The sequence below is a fragment of the Ochotona curzoniae genome, unplaced genomic scaffold, assembly GCF_017591425.1.
Source record: "Ochotona curzoniae isolate NIBS_2020 unplaced genomic scaffold, NIBS_Ocur_1.0 scaffold_3208, whole genome shotgun sequence".
Taxonomy (NCBI): Eukaryota; Metazoa; Chordata; class Mammalia; order Lagomorpha; family Ochotonidae; genus Ochotona; species Ochotona curzoniae.
The window spans coordinates 5,910,456-5,926,972 of record NW_024467106.1 but is presented as its reverse complement, the minus strand read 5'-3'; the positions used below and the strand labels follow the sequence as shown (position 1 = coordinate 5,926,972).

General features: G+C 49.4%; 1 protein-coding gene across 11 annotated transcripts in view; it reads left to right on the top strand.

Annotated features, from left to right (window-relative positions):
- Window positions 1–16,517, top strand: part of RALGPS1 (Ral GEF with PH domain and SH3 binding motif 1) — a 221,210-nt gene that overhangs the window by 97,010 nt on the left and 107,683 nt on the right. For all 11 annotated transcript variants that reach the window (XM_041004451.1, XM_041004450.1, XM_041004448.1 and 8 more), the window contains one exon: window positions 9,086–9,212. In XM_041004451.1, coding sequence (XP_040860385.1) covers window positions 9,086–9,212 — 127 coding nt within the window. The remainder of the gene's footprint in view (window positions 1–9,085; window positions 9,213–16,517) is intronic.

Below are 16,517 nucleotides of genomic sequence, written 5' to 3'. Positions count from 1 at the left end.
GGGGAATTAGCCAGCTGATTGAAGACCTTTGTAACTTTGCCTTTCAAATGAGTAAATAAATCTTTAAAAAAGGAAATGAGAGAGTCCTCAGGTGTTCCCCATCAAAAAATTTCTGTCCATCCTGGGGATAGCTGAAGGGAGCATCGATGGGCAATGTTCCCCATGTGGCTGTGGGGATCCTCGGCCAGGAAATGAGAGGCCTGGAGGTTGAAAGCACGGACGCAGCCCTGGGTGCCTCTTACCGTGAGGACTGGGTAACAGAGCAGGTGGCCATGCACACAGTGGGCTCCAGGCCAGCGTCCATGTCGCCTCTTCCTGATGGTTCTCCGTGGGGCTGGTGGGGGCCACAGTCCTGAGAAGATCCTTTGGTGGCTGAGCTGTCCTCTTCGCCCAGTTGGTCTCTGTGTTCCTGGTCCTCCTCCCACCGCTGCTGGGGTGTCTGGGTGACATGTGGCTCCGGGTTGCACAGTCCTGAGTAAAGGTGGCTTTGGGTCTCCTCTGCTCCCCAACCTTTTCTTTCTTGCTGAGTGGGGAGCTTTGCACCCACTACTCCAAAGTGGGGTGCACTGCAGTAGCTATTCCAAGGCCCTTCCTCTCTGTTAGCTCACCATTGGAGCATACATTTCTCCACCTTCCATTTTTACAATAAATGATTATTTTGTCAAACAAATTTTCTTAAGATTTACTTATTTTTATTGGAAAGTCAGATTTACAAAAAGAAGGAAAGACAGAGAAAAAGGTCTTCCATCTGCTGATTTACTCTCCAAGTGGTTGCAATAGCCGGAGCTGACCTGATCCAAAGCCAAGAACCAGGAGCTTCTTCTGGATCTCCCACACTGCCAAGACATTGGACCTTATTCAGCTGCTTTCCCAGGCCACAAGCTGGGAGCTGGGTGGAAAGTGGGGCAGCTGGGACACAAACTGGCACCCATATGGGATCCTAGTACCTGCAAGGCAAGGACTTTAGCCACTAGGATAAAGCGCCAGGCCCAAATAATTCTTAGCCATCATTTGAGTTTCTTTCTTTCTTTCATGAAGATTTATTTTTTTACCTACCAGAACATCTTCCCAGGACTCTTATGTGGGTGCAGGGCTGAGCACCTGGGTCACCTTTCATTGCTTTCCCAGATGCATTATCAGAGCTGGATCAGAAGTGGAGCAGCTGGGACTTGAACCGGCACTTGTGTGGGGACAGTAGTACTGCAGACAGAATTTAATTTGCTATGCCATCATACCAGCTCTCATCATGTGGGTTTCAATGCCTGCCTTCCACTGACACCTTTGGAGGGAAGTTACCAAGCTCCCTGAGAGAGGTTGGCCTGTCCTAACGGGAGAGGGTTTTCATCTTCCAAGTGTGGCCTTTGGAAGTTGGTGGATACGGAGCATCATGCCACATGCCAAGGACGTAAACAGGGGGCATTTTGGCAAAAGCAGCAGACCCTATAGGCCTCCCTTCCCATTTCACACCTACTGCTGACCCAGGAAAGCTCCAGCAGTGTGGCCGCCCCTCGGCGTCCTGAGTCACGTGCACAGAAGACACAAGGGTTGGCCAGAGGAATTTCCTGTTTAAACACAGTCACAGTCCACGCATTCTTTCCCTTGATTAGTATTCACTGTTCTTGCCTCCCTACCTGTGACTGGCACCTTGCTAGTGAGTTGAATCCTGCTCAACTCTGGAAAAGCAGAATAAGCAGAGAAAAACGATGGTCACGTGGCCAGGGCACTTACACGGGCAAGTCGGGGCCAACTGCCCCAGGCGAGCGTGTGCAGTCGCCCGCCTGTGCAGTCTCGCCCACGGCAGCTGCCTTGTAGCCAGGAGCCGTCGTGTGCGCCTTCGTGTGTGCCCCTTCCCCTCACTCCCTCCAGGCCTCTGTCCTGTCCCATGTGGCGTGCTCGTCAGATCCCCTGAGGCTCTCCCTGGTCCGCCTGCCTTGCTGCTGAGTTGGTTCTGTACCTCCACACCCCTGCTGGAGTGTTTCTGACACCTGTTCAGTGCTCAAGAAAGTTGCACAGATGGGCTGGGGGCACCCCTTGGCAAATGTGTTCCAGGGACGACTCAGGCAGCTGTCTCTTGACTGTGGCTGGGGGTGGGGTGCTCTCTCTCTGGGTTGAGCAGGTGTAGTTTAAGAGCAATTAACCAAACGATGGGAATGCATGGTGAAAAGTGTCGGCCACATTCAGGTATGTTTGGCTGTACGTGTACATGTGATTAGTTAGTGTGTATAGGTGAGTGCAGGTAACTGTTACATAGTCATTTTTAAAAATATTTATTTATTTATTTATTGGAAAGTCAGATATACAGAGAGGAAGATCTTCTGTCTGCTGATTCACCCCGCAAGTGGACACAATGGCCGGAGCTGAGCCAATCTGAAGCCAGGAGCCAGGAATCAAGAGCTTCTTTCAGGTCTCCCACACAGATGTAGGGTCCCGAGGCTTTGGACCATCTTCGACTGCCTTCCCAGGCCACAAACGGGAAGCTGGATGGGAAGCAGGCCTGCTGAGATTAGAAGCGGCACCCATATGGGATTCTAGTGTGTTCAAGGCGAGGACTTTAGCCACTAGGCTAGTGTGCTGGACCCAATTATTTTTTTTTTTAAGATGTGTTTTAAAAGTCACAGATAGAGAGGGATCTTCTGTTCTTTGGTTCACTCCTCAGATGGTCACAGGTGCCAGCACTAGGCCAGGCTGAAGCTAGGAGCTTTATCCAGGTCTCACATGGAGGGAACAGGGCTCAGACCCTTGGGCCATCTCTTGCTGCTTTTTCCAGGGGGGTCGGGTCGTAAGTGGAGCATCTGGAACATGAACTGGCTCCCGTAGGCAGTGCCAGCGTTGTTGCAGGCAGCACCTTGACCCGCTAGGCCTCTAAAGGCTGTTTTTTAAGAAGGGAAAGTGAAAATGGAGGAAATGCAAGATGAATACTTGTGAAAAGGTTTACATAACTCACTCATCAGTGAGGAAACCGAGAAAGCTATGACAGCTGCATTGAAAGAGAACACAGGGTGGGTGGGGAACTGGGCGGGGCTTCTCCCTCAGTATCCCCCTCTGCCTCAGATACAGGAAGGAAACGGTATGGAAATAGGAGTCTTTCCTGTAGCCCTTGAACCTTTTTACCCTAATTAACTATGTAAAGATTGTCAAAAATAAAATTAAAAAAAAAAAAAGATTATTGCCAAATGCCAAGCGGGGAAAGAAAGCGAGAACACAGCATACCACACTTCTAAAGTCAGGTTAGAAATATCAGCACGATTTTGCAGTGTATATCCCCGCCGTGGTCTCTGAGACAGCTTTCTTTGCGTCACTAGATCGTCTCCAGCGTGATCTCTATCGTTAGGGTACAAAACAGCTTCCATCAGAGACAGACGTGGCTAGGACGCCACCAAACTTCTTATGTTTGTTTCAGTGCACAGTCTGTATCAGATCTAACATCTTTTAAAAGATTTATTTATTGTTTTTATTGGAAAGTCAGATTTACAGAGAGAAGGAGAGAAAGATCTTCTATTTGCTGGTTCACTCCCTAAGTGACCGCAACGGCCAGAGCCACGCCAGTCTGAACCCAGGAACCAGGAACTTCTTCCGGGTCTCCCACATGGTGCAGGGTCCCAAGGCTTTGGACCGTCCTCGACTGCTTCCTCAGGCCACGAGCAGGGAGCTGGATGGGAAGTGGGGCTGCCAGGGTATGAATCAGTGCCCATATGGGATCCTGGGCATGCAAAGCAAGGACTTTAGCCACTAGGCTACCACACCGGGTCCTTAAGTCTAACATTTTACATGAAATATATGATTGGGTGTGTTTTAATTTTTTTTAGAAACTGATATTTTGTATCCAAAGAGGTTAAAAACGTTGCTTTAAAAAATGCCCAGTCTCATTCCTTACTGATTCACTGCTTAGGCTGTTGAATCCATTGGTCTGTGGATGAGCCGCTGCACTAGAAATTCTTTCCATACCAACGGGGATCGAAGCACAACTTTGAGCCAGTTTTAACATATTTGTAGCAGCAGCCTCTTTGTTGGACAGTATTTCCACAAATCAAGACATGTTGTTCCCTCAAGGCAGAGGAACAAGGGAACACTCTCCTAAGAGAAGTGGAGGGAATTCCTTCCGTGGAGCCCACTGCCAGATTTGTACAACTTGATCAGGAATGGGGGGAGGTTACTGAGTCAGAGATGAGTGGCACCCTGAAGCATGCTGCAGTTCTTGTAAGATTTATTTGAAAGAGCTACAGAAAGAGAAGGGGTGAGAGACAGGAAGACGGATGTTCTATCCTCTGGTTCCCCAGTGGCTGGAGCTGGACAGGTTTGAAGCCAGGATCTTCTTCCAGGTCTCCCACAGAGGTGTGGAGGCTCACGCACTGAGGCCATTCTCTGATGCTTTCCATAGGCCACTAGCAGGGAGCTGGATCAGAATAGGAGTAGCGGGGACTTGAACTGGTGTCCATATGGGATGCTTGTGACGCAGGTGGAGGCTTGACCTAACTGGGCCAGGGCACTGCCTGCCCCCTGCAGTCCCCTCCTCGGGCGTCCCAGTGCTTGTGCTTGGTGCCTTGACCTGTTGGTGAGTCCCATTCGTCGCTGGGAAACAGCACTTGGCACCAGGAAAATGATTTAAATGGTTAGGGGTCCCAGTTTTACTTTCAACTCACTTTGCATGCAGCTCTTTTCTCAATCCTAGTTGTGTGTGTGTGTACAGTTTTTATTACTGTGAAAGACAGTGAGAAAGAGGGATCTTTACTTTGCTGGTTTGCTCTCCAAATGGCCACAGCAGCCGGGGCTGGGCCAGACTGAGTCCAGGAGTCAGGAACTCCATCCAGGTCTCCCTCTTGGGTAACAGGGACGGTAGTCTCTGTGCGGTCATTTGCTGTCTTCCCAGGATTCACTTTAGCAGGAAACTGAATGGCAGGTAGAGGAGGCACTTGAACCAAGCAGCCCAATATCGGACGCAGGCATCCCAAGCAGTGACTTGACCTGCTGTGCTGCAACACTGTCCCTCATTTTATCTGTTTTGACTTTATTCCTTTCCTCTGTCAAGATTTTACCTGTTTATTGATTTTTTTAAATTGGATCTAGGTTCAAGTATTATTTATATAGGTTTGATATTTAACTTTCTTTGATTTTTCCAACCAATGTATAATTCTATCAATCTATTTCTTCTGTCTTCTCAACATTTTTGTTTAAGATGCGGTTTCCCAAATGCCTTTTACAGTTGGGACTGGGCCAGGCTGAAGTTGAGAATCAGGAACTGAATGGAGGCCTCCCATATGGGGTGCCAGGAACCCCAATACTTGAGCTATCACTGCTGTCTCCCCTCACCTGACCCCCGGGGTCTACATTATTAGGAAGCTGGAGTCTGGAACTGGAGCCGGGTATCGAACCCAGATACTCCGATCTGGAATGAAGTGGTGTAACCAATAAGCCAAACCCCCACTTCATTCAGCCTTTTTACTGGCTTTATTACAATCAAGTTGAGAGCTATGAATTTTTTTTCTCTCAACAGAGCTCTGGCCTTATTACATAGTTTAACATACAGTGGTTCTAATCATTAATATGGTTTGCAAATAGTTCATATTCTTGGCTTGTATTACCACTTTTGCCCCAGAATTATTGGACTCATAAAAAAATTTCAAAGATTTTGATTTTTTTAAATTTTCATTTTTTTTTTAGTATAACAATTATTTTGGCACTCTTGGTTGTGTGCCAGGAGACACATGAGGTGCAGGAAGTAGTGGGAGATTACCTGAAACAAATGCAGTCCTGGTCAGCCACGGCCAGCCCCTTGCACCCCTGGGTGCTGCATCCACGGATTCCTGCCCACCGTGGATTGAGAATCTCTCCCTGAATTGCACACGTGCCAAGCAAGTACAGACTTTGCCTCTTGCTGTCTTCGCCTGAACAGCACGGGCCATCCCAGGTGTAGCATGCACAGTGTGTGTTGGGCACTGTGGAAAGGACGCAGGGTCTGTGCAGGCCCCATGCCCTTCCACATGAGGGCCTGTCCCCAGGGATTCCCGTTCACTGCCCTCTGAGGCCCCGAGAGGCAGCTGGAGGACAGAGGAGACACGCTGCCCCAGGGCATGTGAACTTGACAGCAACGAAGCTGCCTGTCACACTTGTGGGCTGCTCTCTTAGTCTCACTTCTTTACCTCTTCCTGAACATGAATGGTTTTAGTATCTGGCTCCGCGTAAGCAGCTCATTTATTTTCATATACACGTCTCTGAGGCTTTCCATAAACTCTAAAATGTGAAGGACCTCAGTTTGTTATGAGGTGTGCAACTTGCAGCTCAACTTGCAATAAGTTTAAAACATGTGTAAGTAAATGGCTGTTGTTTTCTGAGTAAACAAACCCTATATTTAAAAAAAGTTCGATCTTAAAAGAATTTTTATCAGTGTCACACATGCACACTCCTTTGAAAAAGCCTTGAAATTTTAAAAGAAAAACCTTGAAATACCGTAATTCTGCAGCAAAACCAGCAGCACAACTCGCCCTCTCCGTACCCACGCAGGCCATGTAGCAGGCCCCTGCCTGCTGGCACTCAGTGGTTTCTTCTAGAAGTTTCTGCCATGTTCCCACCATTAAGCTTTTGCTACAATTTCATTTTTTATTTTTTATTTTTTTTTCTTTTCATTTGAAAGGCAAGAGAAACAGGTTTTTCTCTCTCGGGGTTTGCTCCCCAGTTGCCCACAGATGTCCCACCTGACTGGGCCAGGACCTCAGCCTGCGTCCCTCACCTGGGTGGCAGGCACCCAGTTACTTGAGCCATCACGTGCTGCCCCTAGAGTGCACCTGTTTAGGAAGCTGGGATTGGAGACAGAACTGGGGTTTTCATTTGGCTCTGGGATACAGGATGTGGACAACTGTCACGCCAGATGGCTGCTCCTTGCTGGATTTGTTTTGCTGTAGATAATACGTGCATCTACACTTCCCACCCACTCCACTCGGTCCACCTGTCTCTCATGGGGTCACATCAGGTTTGCTCTGTTGAGTTTTCTTCCACAGCTGATCCAGTTATTGTTAAGGCCTGCTCCTTGCCATTCATTCAGATTGTCCCTGTACTAGATTTATATCCAGACCTTCCTGTGCCCAGTTTATTCCTTCACTCCATTCACAGACATCCTTGGGCCATTTTCACATGTTCCATGGGAAAGGTGAGTTTGTCATGGTTTAGGTCTCAAGGACTCAGCCTCCTCCACTGACACAGAATGGGGCAGGAGAGAAAAGTGAGCCAGACCCAGTGCTTCTGTGTGTGTGGTTAAGTCTGGGGACGCAGGTAACTGGCCAGCCACCCCTGAAATGCTCGCCCTGCAGGTCCAGCACAGCCTGCTTGGGTGGGCTGACCATGGCAGGGATCAGAGAAGCCACAGTGTGGATCCTGGGCTGCAGCATGCACGATGAGGGCCATGTCAGGATCACTCAGACTGCTGGGCACACATGCGTGATTGTCAGGGAAGCCTCCAGGCTGCATCAGGGAGGGTCAGGGACTGCCCTGCTTTCAGATGGATGTGTGTGAGGGTCTGTTCTGCATGGGACAGGTGTTTGGTGGGCTTCTCGGCCTGCACGTCCATGCCAGGGGCTGCCTCTGCCTGGAAGCTTTCTTTGACTTCTCTTGACCAAAATCCCATTCGCATTTTGGGTTCCTGGTTTCTGTTTCTCACTGCATTACCATAATGTCTGTCTCTCTTGATTCGGGGCTCCCAGGGTTACAGGGACCAGTCACTAAGTCCTTGTTGGCGATGAGCTGGAAGTAAAGGTGGTAGCCCCGGCTCTCTTCTCATCAGTGGCCCTCGTAAACATGGAATGAGGCACGCGGAGGAAGGCGCTACGCCCCATCCGCTTGTTAATGTAATGAGGAACAGACTCAAAGTGGTGAGCCAGCTGAGCAGCCGCTGTCCCCAGCATCTGGGTCACATCCCCACCCCGGTGTGTCCCGAGGTTTTCAGTTGGAAAAGGAAGTGTTTGCTTTCTGACTCGCCCCCTCATTTATAGCTGGCCCATACTCCTGCCTCGCCTTGCTGAAGTCCTAGAGCCCTGGACTCCAGGGGGTGGGACTCTGGACTCTAGGGGGTGGGCTGTCCACCAGCCACATCCCCTGTGCCTGCCTCCATCAGGCAGCTGTGAGACATAAGACGTGGCCTGGAGATGGGACTGGCAGATACAGGTCCTCTACTTGTCCCTGCCTTGTGACTGATGGCCCTGGCCTAACTCAGGCTCATAGGTGCTATAGCTCTTGACCCCTGTGTTTGTGTAGACCATCCGAGTCACAACACAGAGTTCAGCCAAGGATATTTCTTTCCTGGGCCCTTCCACATTTGTGTTCTTGGCTTTGCTGTTGGCCTCCCCTAGTCTTTGCTAGACACACCAAGCCCGGGCAGTTACATGGCAGGGGAGGGGATATTCCTATAATCCGCACATGGCGTGCCCAGGTCTCTCCTGCTCACCCTCCTTTCCCCAAAGCCATCGGGTCTTAGGAGTTGTGGCCTGGTCCCGGGCCCTGATGGGACATGCCCAGCCACCACAGCAAGTCCTGATTCTGATTTCTCATTGCTATGACACAGGGAGATCCTGGGGGCCCTGGAGGAGATGGCTCAGATGGGAGCTGTGACCTGGCTTTGTATGTGACAGTTGAGTGGAAGTCCCTGGGACCTTCTGCCACGGAGACAAGAAAGAGACCAATAACTTTTGCCCATGGGCAGGAGACCCGATGTGGCTGTGGCCTGACACTCTGGGTGGGCCTGAGAGCCATCAGCTTTCTTTGAATGTTTGGCCCCTTTGTGTTCTGTGCCCACAGCAGGTGGCACTGGAGTGGAGAGGCAGATTCTGGTGTTACCGAGAGCAGACCAGGGGTCTCGGAGGATGCCTTCCAAGCACCAGGGACTATGGTCAGGACAGACCTGACGATCTGGAATCTTCCGTCTATGCACGACACAGCCTTTTGGAAGCTTCGGTTGTGCACAGGAGCCAACACGGCATGGCTGAGCCTGTGTGGGGTGCTTCCTTTCTGTCTCCCTGCACCGTTGTCCACTCTGTAGCTTCTTCTGGCCTTTTTGTTTGTTTCCTTTTTCTCTCTCATTCTCTCTGTTTTCTCATTTCAGCTTCTGAACAGGAAAGACAAGACCACCTTTGAGAAGCTGGACTACCTGATGTCCAAGGAAGATAACTACAAGCGAACCCGGGAATACATCCGGAGCTTGAAGATGGTGCCCAGTATCCCCTACCTAGGTAGGAGTATGAATCGGTTTCTTTGTTTATGTGATTTTTTTTTTTTAAGAAACATGCTCAGGAATTTAAAATAAGATGTCTTCCCAGTTTCTAGTTGCATAATCTCCAAGAGACAAACAGACATCAAGGATAAGAAACAATTGATTCGTTCCTTGGATCGGGACAGATGATGAACGCTTTGCTGGGGTGGGAACCGTGGTAAGGGTGAGAAGTAAGGGGATGTTCTTTCTTATACACCTGGGCTGTGAACCCCCAGGCTCCCAGGGCTGCAGCACAGATGGGTCGCAGGGACAGCGGTCGGGTTGGTTCCCCCATGTCCTCCCAAACTCAGCCCTCAACCCTCAATGCCGAGTTCCATTTCTCTGGCCGTTCCCCAGATCTGTGTGGACAAAATTGTAGTCGTGAGTCCTAGTAATTAGTGCCTGTTAGAGTTAGGGAAGGGAATAAAGTTAATATCATCTGTTAGCTCACCTAAGGATATTTTGCTGTATGAAGTGCATCTATATACCATGCATGCTGCATCCATCCTGAATGGTTAATGCTGTCACCTGAGTTTCTGTACCATGACTCACTCCTGTCAGGTGGATTTGTCAAACTTGGCCCTGTTCTCTGCTTGTGACCATCTAAGTTGTTCTGTGGTTTGTTTGTGGGGTTTTTTGCTATTGAAATGTTGCCACGGACATCCTGTTCTACATATGTTATATTACTGTAGGATGCATTCCTAGGAGTGTGATTACCAGATCAAAACTTACGGTAAAATATGTGCCTTTTTCATGTGTATTTTCAGAGTCCTCTCCTGAGAGAGTGTATAACCTTACACTTTCCCAGACATGTGTGGAATTGCTTGTCCCTACCTGTGTAAATACTGTGTATTTTCATGATTACCCACTCCTCTTTTTAAAAGTTTTGCCAACTTGATAAATGAAAAAAATATTTCTTATAGTTTGGATTTCAAGGTTATTATAATTTTGTTTAAAAAAAAATTTATGACCAAAAGCAATTCTAGTCACAAGTGTAGCTAAGATTTTATAGGCGTGACCCCTGATAGTAGCAGGACCTGGAGCTTTCCTGCAGACACTTCTTTGACAACATTTAAACCTCTCGTGCGAACATTAGCAAGAAAGGGAGAGAAAGTGTCTGCTGGTTCATTTCCTGAACACCTGCAGTGGCTGGGACTGGGCTGGTTTGAAGCCGGAAGCTAAGGACTCAATCCAAGTTTCCCATGCAGGCGGCAGGACCCCCACTGTTGGAGCCACCCCCCCGACTGCCCGGGCCTACGCTAGCAGCAGGCTGGAGTCGGCAGCTGGAGCTGGTCGTTGTGGGTGTCTTGATGTCACTTAACCACCAGGTCCATGCCCACCCCAGGTGTTGAGAATGCTTGACATAACTGGTCCTCTTCCTCCGCAGTTTACGTTTCAAGCCGTGTGTGTCACATTTAAACCTCTGTGTGCACGCATTCTGAAAGTGTGTGCCTTTGTCTTCCCTTTTTAAAAATCTGTCTTCCAGAGGTTTGTCTGTTGATCTTTCCAAACAATTAGATTTGGAACTCATTAGCCACACTAATGTTTCTTCCTGCTTTGTAATTTACTGAATCTCAGTGCCTTGGGGTGTGCTCTGTGTCTGCATTTTAGCACCTCTGAAATCGGGGCGTGTCTTTCCAGTGATGATGGAGCAGCGTAACATTCTTTATTTAGCAACAAACTTTCTTAATGACACATTAGAAATGGGACATTTTATAATAGATGACACCCTAAATTTGATAACATCTGGACTTTTTTTGACTTTTGTCTTTTATAATCAATCTGTTCACTCAAGTTGTTTCATAAGTTAACCACTTGATGTAAGTATCTGTTAATATACTGTCCTTTTGACTTGAATATGGAAAAAGGTTAAGGCTGTGCATTTTCCTCTGCCTGCCCTTTTGTTGCATCCACATGTTTTCCTGAATGGTATTCTCCATGATACTCTTTTAAGCAGTTTATAACTAGTTTTAATTTTTCTTTTAACCAAATGTTGTCTAAGGTAGTGCTTTTGTAATTTTCAAAGACTTGGATTTTTTTTCAAACGGCTTTATGAAAATGTAATTAATTAGAATCCACTGAAGAGTCATGCATCGGTGGTTTTTAATATATGAGTGGGAGTTGTGCCACTGTCACCACAGTCAGTTTTTATCGCTCTTCCCCCGAAAAACCCTACCCGTGACAGTGGCCAGTGCCATCTCCCTGGAGCCCAAGGGGGCCACTGATCTACTTTGTGTCTGCAGAGCTTCACCTGTTCCAGAAATTCCATGTTAATGGAGTCATACAATACGTCATCTTTTACAATTGGCTTCTTTCTCCTGACATCGTGTGTTCAGCATTCCCCCCTTGCTGGGGCACATGCAGGAGTTGGTTCCTTCCTCTTGCCAAATAGTCTGTTGTGTAGATTTACCACATTTTGTTTATTTATTCATCTGGTGGGTATTTGCATAATATCCATTTATTTATTGGCCTATGATTCACAGTATTGCCATGAATAGCATAGTTTTTATAGTCTTTTTTTAAAAAAAAAGATATATTTATTATTATTGGAAAGATGGATATACAGAGAGGAAGATCTTCCATTTGATGATTCATTCCCCAAGTGAGAGCAATGGCTGGAGCTGAGCCAAACCGAAGCCAGGAGCCAGGAGCTCTTCCAGGTCTCCCATGTGGGAGCAGGGTCCCAAGGCTTTGGGCTGTCCTCCACTACTTTCCCAGGCCACAAGCAGGGAACTGGATGGGAAGCAGGCCTGCTAAGATTAGAACTGGCGCCCTTATGGGATCCCAGTGCATTCAAGGCGAGGACTTTAACCACTACGCCTCTACACCTTTGTGCTGGGCCTTAGTTTTTAGTCTTTAAGAAGTTTTTTTTAATTGACTCAGGGTGTATGACATATATGCTTTGTGTAGATTCTAAAAATATTTGAGATTAATCCTGAGGCTTAATATAATATCAGGCCTTGAACATGTTTTGTGTGTACTAGAAAAAAGATATTAGTTCTTCAAATTACTCTCATAATTGCATATAATACTCAAATTATTAACTGACGGGAATTTGTTTCATCAAGAGAGGAACACATGTTAGAATCCCCTGGCGTTTCGGGTGATTTCTGCCTGAACATGTTTAGCGCATAGACATTTGTTAAAATTATAGATGCATTATGAGGTGTTATGCAGAAAGTATTGTTTAAGGTTCCGCATTTATGTCGTTTTTTTTTTTTTTTAAGATTTATTTATTTATTGGAAAGTCAGATATACAGAGAGGAGGAGAGACAGAGAGGAAGCTCTTCCATCTGATTCACTCCCCAAGTGAGCACAACGGCTATGCCAATCCAAAGCCAGGATCCAGGAACTTCTTCCAGGTCTCCCTCACGGGTGCAGGGTCCCAAAGCTTTGGGCTGTCCTCAACTGCTTTCCCAGGCCACAAGGAGGGAGCTGGATGGGAAGTGGAGCTGCCGGGATTAGAACCGGCACCCATATGGGATCCCGGCACATTCAAGGCGAGGACTTTAGCCGCTAGGCCACTGCGCCAGGCCCGCTTTTGTTATTTTGTAAGATGTATTTATTTGAAAGGCAGGATTATGGAGACAGGAGAGGCAAAGAGAGAGAATCTTCCATCCACCAGTTCATTCGCTGAATGTCCACACAAATGAGGCTGAAGCAGGCCAAAGTCAGGAGCCTGGGACTTCATCCATGGCTCCCACAGTGGTGGCAGGTGCCCAAGCACTTGGGCCATCTTCTGCCTCTTTCCCAGGTGCATTAGCAGGGATCTGGATCTGAAGTGGAGCATCTGGGACTCATATGAGATGTTAGGGTCACAGGCAACAGCTTAACGTGCTGTGGCACAACGCTAGCCCTAACTGTGCAAAATCATCTTGATTCTTCAATTTTTTGTTTTTTTACTTTTTCTTTTTGGTCTTCCGTTAATTGTAGATCAATTTTGTTTTGTTTTCACTTGCACTTTTAAAAATAAATTCTTGACTATATTTACTTATTGTTATTTTATTTGCAAGGCAGGCACACATAACGAAACAGAGACCTTCCATCCAGGGGCCTAGTTACAAACACCCACAGAAGCCAGAACTGGGCCAGGCCAAAGCTGGGATCCCAAGGCTCAGTGTGCGTTTCCTGTGTAGGTACATGAACTGTCCCTCCTGCCTCTCAGGGTGCACGTTAGCAGGAAGCAAAGGAGCTAGAAGTCAGACCCCGGCACTCTGACGGGGGTGCGGGCAGCCCAAGTGGTGCCCTAACTGCCACACCAAACCAACCATATGCCAGGTTTCCATATGTAAAGTCATGTTATTTTAGGTATAGTGCTTGCCAACAGCACGTATTTGGACCCAATGTGAGAGGCCTCACTCACAACAGGGATATGTGACTCTCACGTTCGTCCGGTCTGCTACCAAATAACTGAATTGGTCGTCATCCCTTCAAGCCTTCCGTTTCCCCATTCCCTGCCCTGGCTTGTCATAGGCTGCCATGTCTTTCCACCTGGCACCTGACACATCCCTGTTTTGGGGCGGTGTGTTGGTGTGCAGACTTCTCAGTCCATCTCCACTGGACCTGAGGCATATCAGTTAAAGATGGAATTGTTGGCACTAGGGTGAGGGCAGGCCCCCCGATCCTCCGGTGGACATGCCCCAGGTGTGATCAGCAATAGCCTCCTTTCTCGGCCCAGGGATTGTGCAAGCTGCCCTGTGGAGAGAACATCTCATGTGTTCTGAGTGTCTCACTGAATGGTCATACTAGCTGACCCCAGAGCTCCCCTGGGGCCACAGGGCTGGCTGGTGGCAGGGCAGGGTTGGGACCGGAGGATCTTGCGGTCAGCCTTGTGCTCCTGATGCTGCCACTTCCACCTCTGCTATCCAGGTCATTTGCACTTCCTGCCCCCTCCCTGCCAGCTGCCACCTGTATGTCCTCTGCTGTTTATGACTCTTGGGTTGCCTCAGTTGGGCTCGGGAAGCGCCTGAGCACTTCATGTGACACTCTGTTGTTGCCCTGCAAAGCAGCCCTGCCTGGGGCTTTTCGGGGTGGAGGGGGCGGGGGTTTTGATCATGTGACCCTGGTGCCCTCATTTTGCCCTTGACGACCTCCTCTGTCTAGCCTCATCGTGACAGGTGTTCCCCTGCTTCTGAGCTGAAGCAGCCCCGGGGAGCTGTGATGTCCCTGTCACCAGGCGGACTGTCCTGGCCCTGCTGCCCCAGCATGAACCTGACGCAGGGACAGGGCTAGAGGTGGACTAGGGTGGGAGTAGGGCGGGGATGCTGTTGTTTCAGGGGCTCCACACTCAGCAGGGCCACCTGTTCGGGGTTTCTGGGGTTTCCCTGTGCACATCTGATTGCCACGTACAGAATCTGCCCCAAATCCAGGTCATGGTTTCCATAATGGATGCCTCTCGAGAGCCCAGCCCATCCCAGGGTTGGCTTTGTTTACCAAAAGAGGAATTGTTACATAATTCCTGGAGAGTGCAGTATAGGAAAAAATGTCTGCAGCCATTTTTTTTCCCTCCTGGCAAAGTCCTCTGGGCAGGTCTATTCGCCCTGGGGCAGGTGGAATTGGTCCCTGGCAGCAGCTTCAGGGCAGCCCTGAGACTTCCCAGTAGCTATTGTCGGCCCCACCGTGTATGCCCCTGAACGCTGCCACCCGTACCACGGACATGGGTTCTTACTGTCGTAACGGTGAAAGGTCTTTGCTGTCTGGGTGCCTGGGACCTTTCAAGGGGATCCGTGTATGTGTGTGGGGGTGGGAGCATCTGTGTGCACATGTCTGTGTGTGCATGTGTGCTGGCCGCTGTTACCCGGGGGTGCGCCTCCCAGCACCTTTCCAGTTGGCTGCCCTTTTGGTGTTCTGAATTCCTCATGAAACTTAACTTTAAAACACAGGGAAAAGCTGGTGACGTTGAAAACAGATGAGGCACTGTCTCTGCATCAGAAAAGTTCCTTCAGATTCCTGGGAAGTATGAAAGTGGGGCTGCGAGAGCTGGGGTCGGCTGCTACCCACTGGCTGCACCCCGGCAGGATCCTGATGCCAGGCAGCCTGGCCATACCTCTTGCCATCCCTAATTTATGGGCTGCTGTGTTTTCAGGGCTCCTGACTCCCTCCAGGAAATCACTAAATAAGATTAGGAGCTCAATGGATTTTAAATGCTTCAGAGCAGACTCTGAAAACGCTCCCAGCCCTGCCTCTCGCAGGGCCACAAAGCAAGGTGCTCTGATGGGTGGGAAGGGGAGGCATCTGTGTGGCTGAGGATCCTCCAGACCCTTGCTGGGAACCCACCCAGCCCTCTCACACATGGAGATTTCCAGAACGAAAACTGCTCCCTTAAACAAGCAGACCCTTCAGTACTGCTTCATTTTAAGATAAAAATTCCAGGGTTCCAAAAAAAAAGAAAAAGCCAGTGTGCATGGATAAAACAGCCCGGGCTCCAGGTCTGAGGCCAAGGCTGGCACATTCTAGGCCCTGTTTACTGTCATAGACAGAGGGGTTGGCAGGCACGGGCATGGACCCGTCAGATGCCACCTCGTCCTCAGAGGCTCACCGGTTGAGGTGCTGATCACCGGCATCAGACAAATCCCTGGAGATGAGCTGAGTGGTGGGAAGGGACCAGAGAGGGGCACAGGCAGGGCGGTCCCTCCTAGAGTGGGCACCCTTGCAAGCATCCTCGGGAGATGCTGAGGCCTGAGCTGCAGAAAGAGGCAGGGGAGGTGAGCCTTCCAGACGGGGCTGGGGCAGGGGAAGCACGGGTCTGAGGGAGTGCAGGGCCACCACATGGTGGGGAGAGGGAGGGTGTCTGTGGGAAGTGAGCAGCGGCGGGGAGAGGAGGGACACTGAGTACTTTAAGGGGCATGTACCAACCCTGACAGCCATACTGGGGAAAAGTTTGACCTTGAATTGGCCAGCATGGGCCATGTGCAGGAAACCTAGCTTTTTACTTACTTCATTTTTTCCCCAGTTCCCTGCCCCATGTGTTTCCAGGGATCCCCAGGGCACATTCATATTTGTGCCAGCCCCATCCACAGCTGACCACCTGGCCCTGAGCCTCTGCTCGTCTCCTGCCATTGCTGATCAGGCCTTCCAGCCATCCCTGGGCGGAGCTAGGCACCTCCTTAGGCTGGTCTGAAGGTGAAGGAAGAGCCAGTGCTTTCTCCCTCCTTTCACTCCTCCTGGACCCTGGGGACACCTCCTGGCCATGCTTCAGAGAGGGCCCGAGGGTTGGCTCCGTCTCCTGCGGCAGGTGGCCTTCCGGTAGCTCCCACGTCACTGTCCCCTACTGTGCACATCCCTG